This window comes from Lynx rufus, unplaced genomic scaffold (genome assembly GCF_022079265.1).
Source record: "Lynx rufus isolate CCGP_SWC_20201006 ecotype Redwood Valley unplaced genomic scaffold, mLynRuf1.p SCAF_4, whole genome shotgun sequence".
In the NCBI taxonomy this organism is placed as follows: domain Eukaryota; kingdom Metazoa; phylum Chordata; class Mammalia; order Carnivora; family Felidae; genus Lynx; species Lynx rufus.
In genome coordinates, this window is record NW_025814856.1 from 154,165,817 (window position 1) to 154,184,550 (window position 18,734).

The window sequence follows — 18,734 nt, forward strand, 5'->3', positions numbered from 1 at the left end:
AGCTATATTTAGGCAAAAGCTGGATTTAACCAGGGTTGTTTGTTTTGTTTGGTTTGGTGACAAAGGTTGAGGAGAGAGATGGGAGTATATTTGATGGAGTATGTGAAAAAAACAGGTATTGAGGGTATATGCAAGGAGATGATTATGGTGCTTGACCCTGGGGTTTAAGCTAGGTAAGGATAATGGTAATGTGAGATTGAAGGACATGGAAAAATTATAAGAGCAAAGGCTTATAGGGCCTTTAAGGTTTATAGGATAATGGGTACCTGGGCACCAGAGGAAGTGAGCTAGAAAGAAGGATCAGCTGGTTGGATATTAAAATCATTAAGAATTATGATGAGTGATGTTGGAGATGGTGATAGTGAGCCAGGAGCTAAATTCTTCAAGGGCTGAGAGAGAAGGTCCAAGTGTTCACTGAGGACTACAGGGTGGAAGGAGGTGGGTGGTGTGGTGTAATGACATGAGATTCAAAACATAGGAGCAAGGGGAGCCATCCCACTAGCAGCCTAGATGTGAGCTGTACTTACATCTGAGCAGAGATTAATCTGTATTTTCCATAACTCATTAGCCCCTTAATCCAAATCCTGAAACTTTCTTTAAAAGCATAAGTATAATAAAAGAGCAAAATATGTTAAGGTTTATTTTACAGATATTTAGTTGGTGCTTCTCTAAACTTTTATTAATTCAAAAAACCTCACTTTAACATATCACTTGAAGATACTTTTCAGTTTTGTATTCAACAGTATAGGTAACTAAATTATACCTCAAAACTTAACGTTTTAGAAAGAAAACCATGTTGTGTATCCATATTTTATAGCTTCTGTATGATTACCTGTTTTGTATCAGCATACATACCAGAAATGACTTTTTTTGTGTATTCCCTGGGAACTTAATAAATTATTTGCCTGATGAAAGATACTGATGTTTAGTTGTCTCTCCTTTCTCCTAGATTACATACCGGTTACGGCACCTCCTTCGAGCAAGGTGTGATGCTTCCCCAGTGACCAACAATACCATCCAGTTTCACTGTGATCCTAGTTTCTGGGCTCAAAATATTATCAATTTAGGTAGGCCATTATGTCCGTTTCCTCAAAGTGCCATTTGTTTCTGGAGCTCTTAATGATTATGATAATGCTATCAAAGTGTTTTTATTACCTTATTTTAAAGACATGGAATTTTTGCCAGTATTTTATTAACGTGTGTATCTGTGTAACACATGCCTGAGTATAAATACACATATGTAAATAAATGGATAATATGAAACATCCTTAATATTGACTCACAGAATGTCTAGACTTGGGAATTTAGAAGTTCTTTTTTCCATAGAATATTGCTTTTACTGTTAACTATAGATTTATCACAATGGGGTAATAAAACTTTTGACTCATAACTGCCATTGATACAGGATTTTTGTTATGTGGAATGTGTTCTGTTAAAATAGTATTTCTCATATTGGTTTACTTCTTATACCCAGTCATGGAGCACCTAAAGGTTCATTTGCTTGATCTTGCTAGGGAAGACTTCTCATCTTTTATTCCACCTTTTATATAATAACTGTAAATTTTTTTTACATTGTTTTTTAATGTTTAATTATTTTTGAGAGAGACAGAGACAGAATGCGAGGGGGGAGGGGCAGAGAGAGAGAGGGAGACACAGAAGCCAAAGCAGGCTCCAGGCTCTGAGCTGTCAGCACAGAGCCCGACACGGGGCTCGAACTCAGGAGCTGTGAGATCATGACCTGAACCGAAGTCAGTCGCTCAACTCACTGAGCCACCCAGGCGCCCTGAAATAACTGTATTTTTAAACTTCCTAATTGAAATGTAACATGCACACAGAAAAGTGCCCCAGTTTTTAGTATTAGAGCCCACCAAATTATCACAGAGGGAGACTGTCATTTTGGTAAGATTAGGAACTCAAATAGTAGAAAAAGTCTTCACTTTTTGCCTTTCTTCTTAATTTCTCACATGGAAACTATAGAAACAGAAATTTAAGAATTCCCTGTACATTCTTCATCAGCCATCAGTATATTCCCTTTGATGACAGTTTTTTGGGCTCACAGACTATGTTTCAAAATCATCAAAGATGTTTGGTCTCTCATACCCTCAGCTCGATTCTAGGTAGGAAAGGAAGAAATGGCTGGAGAGAGCCAGTGCTCTCCTAACACATCAAGAAAGGAAGCAATAAGCTTACACAGACTGCATCCATACAAAAGAACAAAAAGGATAGTGAGAAGTTAACCCCTGTAGCTCAGTTTTCAAGTGCATGCAGCAATGTATTTATTGATAGGTAGCAGGCAGCTGGAATCACACACACTCTGACCTGTCTTACTAAAAAGCAGCATCTTAATACAAAGTGTGTTTCTAAGTAACTATCTCTTACCTACCTCACCAAACCACCACAGATTCAGCTATACAGAAGTTATGAATCACAAGTTATACATCTATACAAGTAGTCATGTATAGAAATACATGTAATTACAAGCATATAACTTACAGCATAAACCTCGTGATGTAGACATAAATAAAATGTGTAACTATATACATAAGTGTATATAGTTTTAGGTATGTCTGCATCAGCAAAAACAAAATAAAAACAGCATCTCCTATTTGTGAAATTCCTATAATAAGGTTAAACAATATCCTTTACGGTAAGACTTCTCAGAGCCATCACTTACAGCTGTGTAAATTACCATTTACAATGAGATTTACATTTTAAATATTCTAAGAAGGATTCAAGTTTCCCAGACTTGGTGTTATCCGTGGCTTCTGAGAAATGTCTTCTAGAAGAGTACAGAGGGAAAATATTGATCTATGTCAACATTCAGTTAATGTCTCGGTGAGTTTGGGTAATTTACTCAATCTCTCTGAGCCTTAGATCCCTTATCTATAAAAAGGATTTTAACAAGAATATACATAGACCTACTATCACATTACCTAACATGCAATGAGTATTTAATGAATGACCATATTTTTTTAGGATGTTTATGCTTAATAAATCAGAAATTGAGTCTGTTGAAGAAGTCAAGCTTTGCCTTATGCTGTAATCAGACCTACTAGAGGCACCTTTAAATTCTAAAAGTGTAGTTGTGAGCCACAGTATTCTCTGTCAGCTGACGTAGTATGAGCCGTGAAGGTATAAGGAAGTTGAGAGATTACAAATTGTTCATTCTAAAGAATCAAATACATTGTGGGATTTTTAGAACCAACGTCCGATTGACTTGTTTTATTTTGATATACAAGAGCAGTTCTCAAAATATTGTATGGGACTCCTTTATGGGACTTTTCCCAACTACATGTCTATGTGTGGCTGGATTTTCTTCATAAATTTCAACCCAAACAACATATAATGACAGACAATACAGAAACAAATTGGAGAGTTCAGTTCTTAGACCAGACATGTGAAGATTTTAAAAACTTAAAACAATGTAAATCTTCATTAATTTTTGTGAAGTTATTTTTTCATAAAAATGTGTTACTGTGGGCTTGTTATTTTTAAATGAGTTAATAACTAAAAAATGTTTTTAATAGTTCCTAAAATGTGAAAATTTGATAGATAGAACTTACGTAAACAAAAGCTCTTTGTGACCTTTGATTTCTAAGAGTGTAAAGCGTTCCTGAGATGAAAAAGTTTCTTGGCAATTTGAAGTTCAGCAAAAAGAGCCTTATGAAATATGCTATTTCACTTTCAGAAAAACTTCAGAACTTAACTTTTTCTCTTTAATTAGGTTCTTTAGTAATTGAAGATAAAGAGAGCCAGCCACAAATGCCTAAGCAGAATCCTGTCGTGGAACAGAATTCACAGCCACCAGGTGGTTTATCTTCAAACCAGTTATCCAAGTTTCCAACACAGATCAGCCTAGCTCAATTACGACTCCAGCATATGCAGCAACAGGTAATGGCTCAGAGGCAACAGGTGCAACGGAGGCCAGCACCTGTGGGTTTACCAAACCCTAGAATGCAGGGGCCCATCCAGCAACCTTCCATCTCTCATCAGGTAAATTTGGAAGCAGGCCTGTCCTAACTTAGATAATGATAGTACAATTGTATTCAACATCTCTTAAAATAACCAAGACATCTGTCATTTGTGATTTACATATATGAATTGTTAAAAATTTATCACATTAAGTATCCTTGATTTCGCTTCTAGTTTTTAGTCCTTCTCAAAAAGGAATTAATGGTTTATTTAGCTGGTACATCTGTTTTCATCTACTCTTCAAATTATAACAGGATAAATGATTGCATTCCTAAATAACCCATGCCTATGACTGATGAGGAAATTTGTAAATCTGTAACTCATAATTCCTGTATTAGTGCTTCAGAATGACTAATACTTCAGTTTTCTGTTCTTCGTGGGGATGCAGTGTTTTCGAAAAACCACACTGCATCTTAGAAACTAGGGTCAAATAGAAAAGTGGGGCGGAATGGTTCCTTAGAAAACTACCTTTTTCAAACTTTATTTCTGAGCAGATACTCCATGAACCATTCTTATTCTTACTAGATATGAAGTATTCCATTTACTTTTAAGTCAGTTTTTCAAGATAAGAAGTTTATGCACTCTGTTAAGTAGTTTAACCGTCCTGCTCAAGTTAGATCTGGGCATACGTAATAAGTTTACTAAGGAATATAAGGTCTAATCAAATCATACAAATTGTTATTGACAGTTACATTTATTAATATGTACTCTTCCTATTTCTGAGAAGCATTTGAAGTAATGAAACAGTAATGACACAAATGAAGTAGAACATGGTTTAATAAGTATCAAAGTGTGAAGAACTACTTGAGAACAAGACTTAGCTCAGAATTTTTTCTCAACCCAAGAAAATGAGAAACAGGCATAATATCTATATTATTTGGTAAAAAGGAAAAATGCCAGTTAATTAGAGAAAAAACTTTTTACTAGTATTTTACAAGCACTAAGAGGAATATATAATGTGGTTCTTCATGAAAAAGCAATTTTAAATGGCATGATAATTTTTTTGTAGCAATTTTGCAAAACATAGAATTGGTCTTCATAGGGCTCTTATTTCAACCCTGAAGAAAGTTGTAGGCATATGTAGATCGTGATTTTGTTAAATTGCTTCTGTGAAGGCCTGAGTTGATTTATTTGAGGTTTATGGCTTTCTAATAATTTGATTAAGAAGGCTTGTCAAATCCAGGGGTATATTAAAATGCCTAACTTAATATGCCAAATTGATTATTCCTCTAGAACTTTAACCCACATGTTCACAGAAGTAATTAACAAAGAATTTAAGAAGTCTTTGGTGAGTGCTCTGTAAGAAGAGAGTTGTACACTGTAGATACCAAGAGTTTCAACTGGTAGAGTTGGAATTTTAAGAAAACTGAGTAATTTTGTCATTATCTCTGCAGAGTGACATATTGCAGGTAGACTTCAAAGAGTACCAAAATATTTCTAAAGATAAATGTGAAGAGAAGAGGGTTGAGCACTTAGTGCTAAGCATTTGCATGATTAATATTTATCTTAAGTGGGAGATAGAAAAGTGATTTTTATTTAATAGTTTATTAAAGCAAAAAAAAAAGGATAAATCCATTATTTGTGTTAATTATCTTTTCACTAAGAAGTGAGGAACTGAGCAGTTAGTAGATACTGTGTGACTTGGTCACTCATTATTTAAGTAGCGACAAAACAGAAGTGATCTCTGAGGCTTTATTTAGCCTACGTATCTCAAATTTGCATTTGATCTTATTTTTCCTCTCTAGGATTTACTGCTGTATAATCTATATAATGCACAATCTCCATTATGTGACCTAATTTTCCCACTTAGAAATAAGATAACCTTCGTATCTTTTGGTCATTACCTCACACACTGTTGTTTTTCTGTCTTCTCACCCCTCATTTTTATGTGTTCTCTGTCAAATACTCATATATTTTTCAGTCATCAGTTTCTCCTCCTCCATAAGCTTGCCCTGCTCAGCTGTAGACTTCGTTTTCTACCAGTTTATTTACATGTAAAGCGTAGGGAAATGTGTGCCTCAGAGGAGGTGTGTGTGTGCCTCTGGCTTTGTGGACATGTTCAGATCGTACTCTGCATCTGTCTGTAGGACCCAGGTAAATTTGAAGGACTACTTCTAAAAAATTGCTTGCATGAGAGTTCCTTATTTCTTCTTCCTCTGAATATTAACCACATAATCTGTGTGGTTAAAGAGTTGGGTGATACAGACATAGGATACACACTTCCATGACCAAGTGGTACAAACTTGATAGACTGTGTATCTCTGTTTATTTAGCAATATACAGTATATCTTTTTATACTCCAGTGGACAGATCACAGTTTGTTGAGTGTGGTCACCTATGTTATTGAATACATAATTCACAGCAATGGCTCTTACTCCTGAGTCAGATTTATTGCTGTGGAGATGCTCTCATTCATATGTAAACATTCATTTTCCTGAAGAGTTAGAAGGACATCTGCTATCCTTCATGGTTATGCACAGTTGGGAACTACTGACCTAGAATACAGTCAAACCCTATAATAATGAAGGTACTTAGAGTGCAGATGAGGGTAACGATGATTATACGTTAGTTTGCTAAAGTGCTCAATTATTTCTCTGTTCTGTTTTTTCCTTCTGTATCTTTCTTGCAAATTAGGTGATTCCATTTAATTAAAGTACCACTGGTTTTGCTTTTTCTTTTATGCTCAGAACTAGTTCCTAATCTTATTCTTCGAAGTTGCCTTCCCTGTCTAATGCAGTCAACTGTAACTGTTTAGGAGAGGGGGGAAAAACCCCTTACGTCTTACCAAACTGTGAGCTCCTTGATGGTAGGGTCGACATCCATTCCCACACTGACTTCTCACAGGGTACATTACTCTGACATCAAGTGTCATTTCTTGACTGTATCAATATATAAACCTCATTCTTGCTGGGACTGTGAGAGTAGGGCAGCAAAGGACTTCGAGGATTACCTTTATTCTCCTTAAGGACCATTTTAGGTGCTTTTCCACTTTATAAAAAATTATCTCTTAGATAAATTTAGAAGTTTCGTACTATTTCCACCGTAATCGCCCAACTGTTTTCTGTTTGCGTTTCTCTGATATAAAACCCTTCAAGTCACAAAACTTTAAGAATTAGAAAGAATTGCTATGGCTTCAGGCATATGCTTCTGTACAGTTCTGATATTTTCTCTAATATTTTTCTCTTCTTCACCCACAGAATTTCCCTTGGTGTTGAAACAGTATCTAAATCTGTTTTTCTTGGGTGTGTAATTGCTGGCTACTCTTGAGAGTTACTGAGGGTGAACCCAGTGCCAACTAATTTGTAAGACAGGGGAAAGAGAAGCAGTTTACCCATGCAAGGAGAGTAAATTCAAAAAATGAGAGAGTAAAAGCTAAAAAAGAAGGCAGGGCTACACTTTATAGCTGTCTTCCTTCACAGTTTAGAGCGCCTAAAAATAAGTATTTGCTTCGCAATAAGTTGCCAACCGTAGGATTGGTTCATGATGAAATGAAGACTGGCATATAAGGTTACCTTTTTCTAGAACACAGATCTCAATTTCCAAGGCTAGCATTTATGCACAAAGTAGGCTTGTCTTCCCAGCCCTTGCCCTGTCCTGTAACCAACTAGTGTTGTCCTTGGAGGGTTTCCACTTGAAATCTATTTTCTTTTAGGGAAATTTCATCCTCTCATCTGTACCTTAATCAACCCCCAGCTAAATACCAGAACGCATTTTGGTAATGATGAGGCAAACTAGATTTGGATCAGAGCTCTAGCACCACCTTTCACTAGCCACATGACCTTTTTCAAGCTACGTAAGCTTTCTAATGTTCAGTGTCCTCATTTTACAAATGACATAATGAAGTAACACATGTAAAATGGTAATCACAATGCATGGCATTTGGTTTGGCCTCAGATCTAAAACTCACTAATTCCTTTTTTTTTTTTTTTTAATGTTTATTTTTGAGAGAGAGAGACAGAGTGTGAGCAAGGGAGGGGCAGGGAGACAGAGAGAGAGAGAGAGAGAGAGAGAGAGACATAGAATCTGAAGCAGGCTCTAGGCTCTGAGCGGTCAGCACAGAGCCCGACGCGGGGCTCGCACCCACGAAATGTGAGATCATGACCTGAGCCAAAGTTGGACCCTTAACTGACTGAGCCACCCAGGTGTCCCAGTTTTCAAATATTAACAGTTTTCACTATTCATGATTTGTCAGTTAAGAGTTTGGAGCTAGAGTGCTTAAGTTCAAGTTCCAGCTTCATCTTTTACTACCTTTGTTAATCTTGGATAGGTTATTTAAATTCTCTATACCCTGATTTCCTTTTCTGTAAAATAAAGAGTCCCTACCTCATAAGAGTGTTGTGAAGATTAAATGAGTTCTCTCATAGAAATCTCTGAAAGCAGTGCCTGGCATGTAACGACTGCTCAGTAAATGTTAGCGATTAGTATTCAACCACCATATTATTTTAGGATGTCTGAAGAGGGCAAATCAGGGACTTAGAAGGATACTTAACACAAATTTTCCCTACTTCCTAACATCGCCTACATCCAGTCCTATTATAACCTACTTAAAGTTGGAAACCCCTGTCCCACGGCTCTTTCCTAATGAAGCCCCTTTTCACATAGCTTTACACATTCTGTAAGGCTGCCTCCTTCCCCCACACCCTTGTTGTAGTATTAATAAGTTGTTCGTCTGTGACAGAGTTGCTGTCTTTCTTTGAAAGTTACAGACTTCTCTGTAATTTGTCTTTCAGGAGATGACCGTCACTAAAATGGTTTAATTTCTTTTTTCCAGCAACCCCCTCCACGTTTGATAAATTTCCAAAATCACAGCCCCAAACCCAATGGACCAGTTCTTCCTCCACATCCTCAACAGCTGAGATACCCACCGAACCAGAACATGCCGCGACAAGCAATAAAGCCCAACCCGCTACAGATGGCTTTTTTAGCTCAACAAGCTATAAAACAGGTATATATATTTACTCTCTTCAGCTTCTTGTTCTGCTTCTCTGCTTTCAAATCATGTTGAATTTATAAATAAAGCAGTGGTTATGAAGAGCAAGTTTTTTTGTTTTTAATAAGTGTGAGTTACCAACTTTATTACAGACATAGAGACAAAGCTAAGAGAATGGGTCCTGATTTATAATTAACAAGAGAAATCCACTTAAGTTGGATTAAAGGCCCAGAATAATCAGTGAGACGTAGGTATGACTTTGGCAATACTCATAGGTGCAGCTTTTAGCTGAGTTCATTACATTTACTAGGAAGAATTCTAACAAATACAGGTTATATTCTGCAAAAGAGAAATCTTTAAATTGTTTGAAGGAGACTTAGAAAAAAACTGATAGTTTTAATATGGAGTACCTATACATCTGATGAAATTGAATGTTTTAAGGTTCTATATTAAATCCAAAAGGATTTAATATTTATATTCTTAAGGTCTTCAGGTAAAAATATTTTCTAGATAAGACACTATTTTGTTATATTTGTCAAAGTTCTCTGTCTTCAAGCACTTGTGTCAACACTCTTTCCAGCTTAATACTTGTAGGCTGATTTCAGTTTCATATTTTTGCCAAGACCAAAATAAGGAATATGATGTGGTTTCTATAATTCTCTGACATTCGTTTAATCAAATGATGTGAAAATTCTATTCAAAAAGTACATGTGCTGTGTGTTTGTGTGTGGTTATGATTAGTTTAGCTTTGCTTTAATAGCACAGAATTTTCTTAATATTTTGATAAAAACGCTTTTAAATAAGTCATTTCTTTCTCTGCTTCATTGGTAGAGAGAGGTGAAAAGGACTCAAGCTGCATTGTAGCCTTAAGTCCTGTTTACTTTCCTAAGAGTTTTGTGACCTTGTGCAAGTTTAATCTTTTAAATGTCATTTGCCCCAGCTATATATTGAATCCCTTGCAGAGTTGTGCTGAGACTGCTAATGTGTACAAAAGCACCTAGCACACTCTGTGTGCACAAATGTGTACCTTCCCTCTTCCCCAGTTGTTTTTTTTTTTTTTTAATTTTTTTTAATGTTTTTTTATTCTTGAAAGAGAGATGGACAGAGAGCAAGGAGGGGAGGGGCAGAGAGAGAGGGAGACACAAAATATGAAGCAGGCTCCAGACTCTGAGCTGTCAGCACAGACCCTGATGTGGGGCTTGACCCACGAACCATGAGATCATGACCTGAGCCAAAGTCGGACACTTAACCAACTGAGCCAACCAGGCGCCCCGCCCCTCTTCTCCAGTTGTTATTTTTAATGTGTAGATACACACTCTAAGGATGTTTTTAAAATGTTTCCTGGAGAAGAGGTTGGGGAAGATGGCGGCGTAGGAGGACATTGGGCTCACCGCCTCCGGCTGATCACTTAGATTCCACCTACACCTGCCTAAATAACCCAGAAAACCACCAGAAGACTAGCAGAATGGATTCTCCGGAGTCAAATGCAGACGAGAGGCCCACGGAAGAGGGTAGGAAAGGTGGAGAGGCGGTGTGTGCTACACGGACCAGCGGGAGGGAGCCGGGGTGGAGGGGCAGCCCGCCGGCAAAGCAGAGCCCCCAAGTCTGGCTTGCAAAAGCAGAGGGACCGGACAGAGTGTGTTCTGACAGCAAGTGGGACTTGACATCTGGAAGGTTATAAGCTAACACTCTGCTCGGAGAACGGGAGGGCTGGAAGACAACGGGAGGGAGAGTTGTTGAGCCCCAGACGACAGACCTCAGCTTGGCGGGGAACAAAGGCACTCGCCAGCGCCATCTCCCTCGCCCACCCCCCAGCCAAAACCCCAAAGGGAACCAGTTCCTGTCAGGGAACTTGCTTGCACTGCGCAAACACCCAAGGCTGTGCTTCTGTGGATCCATCCCTCCAGCAGCGGGTCTGACTCATTCCCGGTGCTGCAGGGCCCCTCCCGAATCAGATCACCAAAGGAAAAGCGAAATGAGCCTGCCCCTCCCACCCCTGTGCACCTTGCCTACCCACCCCCCAGCTGATACGCCAGACCCCCAGCACCACAAGCGTGGCAGTGTGCAACTAGCCCAGATGGGCCACACCACCTCACAGTGAATCCTGCCCCTAGGAGAGGGGAAGAGAAGGTACACACCAGTCTGACTATGGCCCCAGCGCTGGGCTGGGGGCAGACATCAGGTCTGACTGTGGCCCCACTCACCAACGCAAGTTATTCAAGACAGCACAGGGGAAGTGCCCTGCAGTCCCGCACCACTCCAGGGACTATCCAAAATGACAAAATGGAAGAATTCCCCTCAAAAGAATGTCCAGGAAATAGCAACAGCTAACGAACTGATCAAAAACGATTTAAACAGTGTAACAGAAAGTGAATTTAGAATAATAGTCATAAAATTAATTGCTGGGCTTGAAAACAGTATAGAGGACAGCAGAGAATCTCTTGCTACAGAGATCAAGGGACTAAGGAACAGCCAGGAGGAGCTAAAAAATGCTATAAATGAGCTGCAAAATAAAATGGAGACGACCACAGCTCGGATTGAAGAGGCAGAGGAGAGAATAGGTGAACTAGGAGATAAAATTATGGAAAAAGAAGAAGCTGAGAAAAAGATAAAAAAATCCAGGAGTATGAGGGGAAAATTAGAGAACTAAGTGATGCACTAAATAGAAATAATATATGCATAATTGGTACTCCAGAGGAGGAAGAGAGAGGGAAAGGTGCTGAAGGTGTACTTGAAGAAATAATAGCTGAGAACTTCCCTGATCTGGGGAAGGAAAAAGGCATTGAAATCCAAGAGGCACAGAGAACTCCCTTCAGACGTAACTTGAATCGATCTTCTGCGCAACGTATCATAGTGAAACTGGCAAAATACAAGGATAAAGAGAAAATTCTGAAAGCAGCTAGGGATAAATGTGCTCTAACATATAAAGGGAGACCGATAAGACTCGTGACTGATCTCTCTACTGAAACTTGGCAGGCCAGAAAGGAATGGCAGGAAATCTTCAATGTGATGAACAGAAAAAATATGCAGCCAAGAATCCTTTATCCGGCAAGTCTGTCATTTAGAATAGAAGGAGAGAGAAAGGTCTTACCAAACAAACAAAAACTGAAGGAATTCGTCACCACTAAACCAGGCCTACAAGAGATCCTAAGGGGGATCCTGTGAGACAAAGTAACAGAGACATCGCTACAAGCATGAAACCTACGGACATCACAATGACTCTAAACCATATCTTTGTATAATAACACTGAACGTAAATGGACTAAATGCGCCAACAAAAAGACATAGTATCAGAATGGATAAAAAAAAAACAAGACCCATCTATTTGCTGACTACAAGAGACTCATTTTAGACCTGAGGACACCTTCAGATTGAAAGTGAGGGGATGGAGAACTATTTATCATGCTACTGGAAGTCAAAAGAGAGCTGGAGTAGCCATACTTATATCAGACAAACTAGACTTTAAATTAAAGGCTGTAACAAGAGATGAAGAAGGGCATTATATAATAATTACAGGGTCTATCCATCAGGAAGAGCTAACAATAATAAATGTCTACGCACCGAATACGGAAACCCCCAAATATATAAAACAACTACTCACAAACATAAGCAACCTTATTGATAAGAATGTGGTAATTGCAGGGGACTTTAATACCCCACTTACAACAATGGATAGATCATCTAGACACACGGTCAATAAAGAAACAAGGGCCCTGAATGATACATTGGATCAGATGGACTTGACAGATATATTTAGAACTCTGCATCCCAAAGCAACAGAATATACTTTCTTCTCGAGTACACATGGAACATTCTCCAAGATAGATCACATACTGGGTCACAAAACAGCCCTTCATAAGTATACAAGAATTGAGATCATACCATGCATACTTTCAGACCACAATGCTATGAAGCTTGAAATCAACCACAGGAAAAAGTCTGGAAAACCTCCAAAGGCATGGAGGTTAATAAACACCCTACTAAATAATGAATGGGTCAACCAGGCAATTAGGGAAGAAATTAAAAAATATATGGAAACAAACGAAAATGAAAATACAACAATCCAAATGATTTGGGAGGCAGCGAAGGCAGTCCTGAGAGGAAAATACATCGCAATCCAGGCCTATCTCAAGAAACAAGAAAAATCCCAAATACAAAATCTAACAGCACACCTAAAGGAAATAGAAGCAGAACAGCAAAGACAGCCTAAATCCAGCAGAAGAAGAGAAATAACAAAGATCAGAGCAGAAATAAACATATAGAATCTAAAAAAAAACTGTAGAGCAGATCAACGAAACCAAGAGTTGTTTTTTTGAAAAAATAAACAAAATTGATAAACCCCTAGTCAGGCTTCTCAAAAACAAAAGAGAGATGACCCAAATAGATAAAATCATGAATGAAAATGGAATTATTACAACCAATCCCTCAGAAATACAAGCAATTATCAGGGAATACTATGATAAATTATATGCCAACAAACTGGAAAACTTGGAAGAAATGGACAAATTCCTAAACACCCACACACTTCCAAAACTCAATCAGGAGGAAATAGAAAGCTTGAACAGACCCATAAGCAGCGAGGAAATTGAATCAGTCATCAAAAATCTCCCAACAAATAAGAGTCCAGGACCAGATGGCTTCCCAGGGGAGTTCTACCAGACATTTAAAGCAGAGATAATACCTATCCTTCTCAAGCTATTGCAAAAAATAGAAAGGGAAGGAAAACTTCCAGACTCATTCTATGAAGCCAGGATTACTTTGATTCCTAAACCAGAGACACAGTAAAAAAAGAGAACTACAGGCCAATATCTCTGATGAATATGGATGCAAAAATTCTCAATAAGATACTAGCAAATCATATTCAACAGCATATAAAAAGAATTATTCACCATGATCAAGTGGGATTCATTCCTGGGATGCAGGGCTGGTTCAACATTTGCAAATCAATCAACGTGATACATCACATTGATAAAAGAAAATAAAAGAACCATATGATCCTGTCAATCGATGCAGAAAAAGCATTTGACAAAATTCAGAAACCTTTCTTAATAAAAACCCTCGAGAAAGTCGGGATAGAAGTAACATACTTAAACATCATAAAAGCCATTTATGAAAAGCCCACAGCTAACATCATCCTCAATGGGGAAAAACTGAGAGCTTTTTCCCTAAGATCAGGAACACGACAGGGATGTCCACTCTCACCGCTGTTGTTTAACATAGTGTTGGAAGTTCTAGCATCAGCAATCAGACAACAAAAGGAAATCAAAGGCATCAAAATTGGCAAAGATGAAGTCAAGCTTTCACTTTTTGCAGATGACATGATATTATACATGGAAAACCCGATAGACTCCACCAAACGTCTGCTAGAACTGATACATGAATTCAGCAAAGTCTCAGGATACAAAATCAATGTACAGAAATCAGTTGCATTCTTATACACTAATAATGAAGCAACAGAAAGACAAAGAAACTGATCCCATTCACAGTTGCACCAAGAAGCATAAAATACCTAGGAATAAATCTAACCAAAGATGTAAAAGATCTGAAAACTATAGAAAGCTTATGAAGGAAAATGAAGAAGATATAACGAAATGGAAAAACATTCCGTGCTCATGGATTGGAAGAATAAATATTGTCAAAATGTCAATACTACCCAAAGCTATCTACACGTTCAATGCAATCCCAATCAAAATTGCACCAGCATTCTTCTCGAAACTAGAACAAGCAATCCTAAAATGCATATGGAACCACAAAAGGCCCCGAATAGCCTAATTTTGAAGAAGAAGACCAAAGCAGGAGGCATCACAATCCCAGACTTTAGCCTCTACTACAAAGCTGTCGTCATCAAGACAGCATGGTATTGGCACAAAAACAGACACATAGACCAATGGAATAGAATAGAAACCCCAGAACTAGACCCACAAACGTATGGCCAACTAATGTTTGACAAAGCAGGAAAGAACATCCAATGGAAAAAAGACAGTCTCTTTAACAAATGGTGCTGGGAGAACTGGACGGCAACATGCAGAAGACTGAAACTAGACCACTTTCTCACACCATTCACAAAAATAAACTCAAAATGGATAAAGGACCTGAATGTGAGACAGGAAACCATCAAAACCCTAGAGGAGAAAGCAGGACAAAACGTCTCTGACCTCAGCCGTAGCAATTCTTACTTGACACATCCCCAAAGGCAAGGGAATTAAAAGCAAAAATGAACTCCTGGGACCTCCTGAAGATAAAAAGCTTCTGCACAGCAAAGGAAACAATCACCAAAACTAAAAGGCAGCCAACAGAATGGGAAAAGGTATTTGCAAATGACATATCATACAAAGGGCTAGTATCCAAAATCTATAAAGAACTCACCAAACTCCACACCCGAAAAACAAATAATCCAGTGAAGAAATGGGCAGAAAACATGAATAGACACTTCTCTAAAGAAGACATCCGGATGGCCAACAGGTACATGAAAAGATGCTCAGCTCACTCCTCATCAGGGAAATACAAATCGAAACCACACTCAGATCTCACACCAGTCAGAGTGGCCAAAATGAACAAATCAGGAGACTATAGATGCTGGAGAGGATGTGGAGAAACGGGAACCCTCTTGCACTGCTGGTGGGAATGCAAACTGGTGCAGCTGCTCTGGAAAACAGTGTGGAGGTTCCTCAAAAAATTAAAAATAGACCTACCCTATGACCCAGCAATAGCACTGCTAGGAATTTACCCAAGGGATACAGGAGTACTGATGCATAGGGGCACTTGTACCCCAATGTGTATAGCAGCACTCTCAACAATAGCCAAATTATGGAAAGAGCCTAAATGTCCATCAACGGATGAATGGATAAAGAAATTGTGGTTTATATACACAATGGAGTACTACGTGGCAATGAGAAAGAATGAAATATGGCCTTTTGTAGCAACGTGGATGGAACTGGAGACTGTGATGCTAAGTGAAATAAGCCATACAGAGAAAGACAGATACCATATGGTGTCACTCTTATGTGGATCCTGAGAAACTTAACAGAAGCCCATGGGGGAGGGGAAAAAAAAAAAGAAAAAAGAGGTTAGAGAGGGAGAGAGCCAAAGCATAAGAGACTGTTAAAAACTGAGAACAAACTGAGGGTTGATGGGCGGGGGGAGGGAGGGGAGGGTGGGTGATGGGTATTGAGGAGGGCACCTTTTAGGATGAGCACTGGGTGTTGTTTGGAAACCAATTTGACAATAAATTTCATATGTTGGAAAAAAAAAATGTTTCCTGGTCCCAGGAGCTTCTGATTCACCTCGGGGCATGATCTCCTGGCTTGTGAGTTCGAGCCCCACGTAGGGCTCTGTACTGACAGCTCAGAGCCTGGAGCCTGCTTCAGATTCTGTGTGTGTCTCTCTCTCTGCCCCTACCCCGCTCACACTCTGTCTCTGTCTCAAAAATAAACATTAAAAATATATATATTTAAAATGTTTCCTGGTCAAAAATCTAAACATGAATGAATAAATGAATAAACTAGGAGATAATATAGATAATAAATTTAATCAACAGATTAAATTAACAAATTATAGTACACTTGCATAGGGGAATATGTTCAGCCATTGAGAAAATGCAGTAATCTATAGATGATGTTATATTGAAAAAAACATTATAGAATTTTTGTAGGGTATTATCTCATTTTTCTGGTTGGGTGGGGGGGTGGGGAGTGGGGAGGGGTTTTTTAAAAAAATAAACCCTGGAAAGATATACATCGTCCATAACTATGATTATTCTGGAGGAGGGAAGTTGGCAGAGGGCACAGGAAGAGATGGATGGACATGAGGGGTAGGTAGGTGGTAAAGATGACATTCACAGGTTTCTTTATACAGTGTTTTCAGTGAGGAATACAAATTAGATTTTTCAAAATTGGAATGCCTGTCACACTATCACTCTGTATAATTTAGTCCATATATTGTTGTATTTGGGGATTTTTCCCCCCTTGTATAGTCCTGAGATACCTCTCAGTTGCTTTCCTTTTCCCCTATATTTTACTACAAAAATTTTCAAACACAACAGCTTCAAGAGTTGTGTCGGGGACTAATTGTTCTATTTGCCTTCTCACTGACTAATCATATAGCCATTTATTCTTCCATATATCAGTCAAGTCTTATTTTTTCATAGGCTTTGAAGTAAATTGTGGAGAGCAGCATGGTTCATCTCTTCTCATTCCTAGTATTCTGCTATTATCTTAGTTAGTGTGTTTATCTCAGCCTTTAACATAAATGATAAGAGTTTCCTCAGTTGTTTATGTTTAATTACCTCTTCGTATATAAGAAATGAGTGTTAAAAAAAAATCCTGCAAGCCTGGGTCTAGAGCTAATGTTTGATGTTTGAGGTTTCACTCTAGTTTTAAGGCTACGAGGTAGATTTATTGGGAGAATTCTTAGTGTCACAATCTTTAAGTTGTACTTCTTAGACTGGTCCAGTTCCCAAAGCGTCTTTCTGTCGTCTGCCTAAAATTCAGGGTCTGGCTGCACCTTGAAGCCAGCTTGGGTAAGCAGATTGGTGGGGGCCAGTGGCAGAGTTGGGGGTGGGGGAGGGAAGCTCAGCATTCAGTGTCATTGTGGCTTCATAATCTTCATTTTCAGGGCAGTACGTCTCTGCCTTCAGATGAACCTGGTGCCCTTCAATCCAAAGACACAGTTTTCTCTATTTTAGAGACTAAACTTCCAGCCTTCATCTGTGGAAATGGATGAAGTCTGTATTATCTTGGGGTAACTACAGTAAAGTGGGAAAGGAACATGAGCCTCAGTGCTTCTTAAACAAACTCTCAGCAGATCATCCTGTTTTCAGCCCCAGCTTTACCTCTCATGCTTTTAATTTCCAAGCTCTTAGGGGTTCTGCAATATGTGCAAACTGTTATTTAGTTTCAAGTGTCTCAGGTGGGGACAGAAGAAAATGTATCTTTTTAACCCTCCATCTTTACCTTGAAGTTGCTATGTGCTTATGTTCCCGCCCACCCCCTATGTGTTAGCTTTTCAGGATTGGATGTTGTGGTTTTCTGCTACATGCCAACTGTTTTCTGGTTAAATATATATTATATATATTATATATATATTATATATATATATATTATATATTATATATATATAATATATATATGTAATCTGCTTTTTATTTTTTATTTTTGGACAGGATTAATGAAAATTATACATACCTGTCCCTCCTTGCTTTCCATTCAAATTATAGTTGAATTCAGATAGCAGAATGTGTCTTCTACTTTGTTTTGTAACAAAGGAACAGAGATTAGTAGGACATGTTATGCTTTGGCCTGCTAATAGACCCCCTTCCTCCTTTGTTGCTACTATAGTGGCAGATCAGCAGTGGGCAGGCTGCCCCATCAACCGCCAGCAGCACATCCTCTACTCCTTCTAGTCCTACCATTACGAGTGCAGCAGGATATGATGCAAAGGCTTTCGGCTCACCTATGATTGATTTGAGCTCACCAGTGGGAGGCTCTTATAATCTTCCTTCTCTTCCAGATGTAAGTATACATAACATTTATACTAAGAATGTTTCGAAAATTTCAAGTGAATTTACCTGGTAAAAGGCTTGAGTTAGTCAGATGATAGGTTGTGTGTTGGGTTTTAGAAATTATTTTTCTTCTTTAGAAATAAAACAGCAGGAAAAATAAAAAGATAAGCCCTTAAACGTATATAGAGGACATCTTTCATGGCACTGATGTTAAACATGTTATAAATTAATGATTATAGTGATGGACTCTGGAATCTAAGCTGGGAAAGCTGGGAAGTAAGGACCTGGGAAAGAGGTACTGGAAAGGTGAATGTTGGAATGTGCTGTCTTAGA

The 18,734-nt window shown here is 38.4% G+C and overlaps 1 protein-coding gene across 2 annotated transcripts in view; it reads left to right on the forward strand.

The window, feature by feature from the left end:
• Positions 1-18,734, forward strand: part of TRIM24 (tripartite motif containing 24) — a 123,907-nt gene that overhangs the window by 92,008 nt on the left and 13,165 nt on the right. The window contains exons 8-11 of one of the 2 annotated variants that reach the window (XM_047095276.1): positions 950-1,067; positions 3,725-3,993; positions 8,744-8,917; positions 18,238-18,411. In XM_047095276.1, the coding sequence (XP_046951232.1) occupies positions 950-1,067; positions 3,725-3,993; positions 8,744-8,917; positions 18,238-18,411 (735 nt within the window). The remainder of the gene's footprint in view (positions 1-949; positions 1,068-3,724; positions 3,994-8,743; positions 8,918-18,237; positions 18,412-18,734) is intronic. The other variant, XM_047095277.1, reaches the window with a different exon arrangement.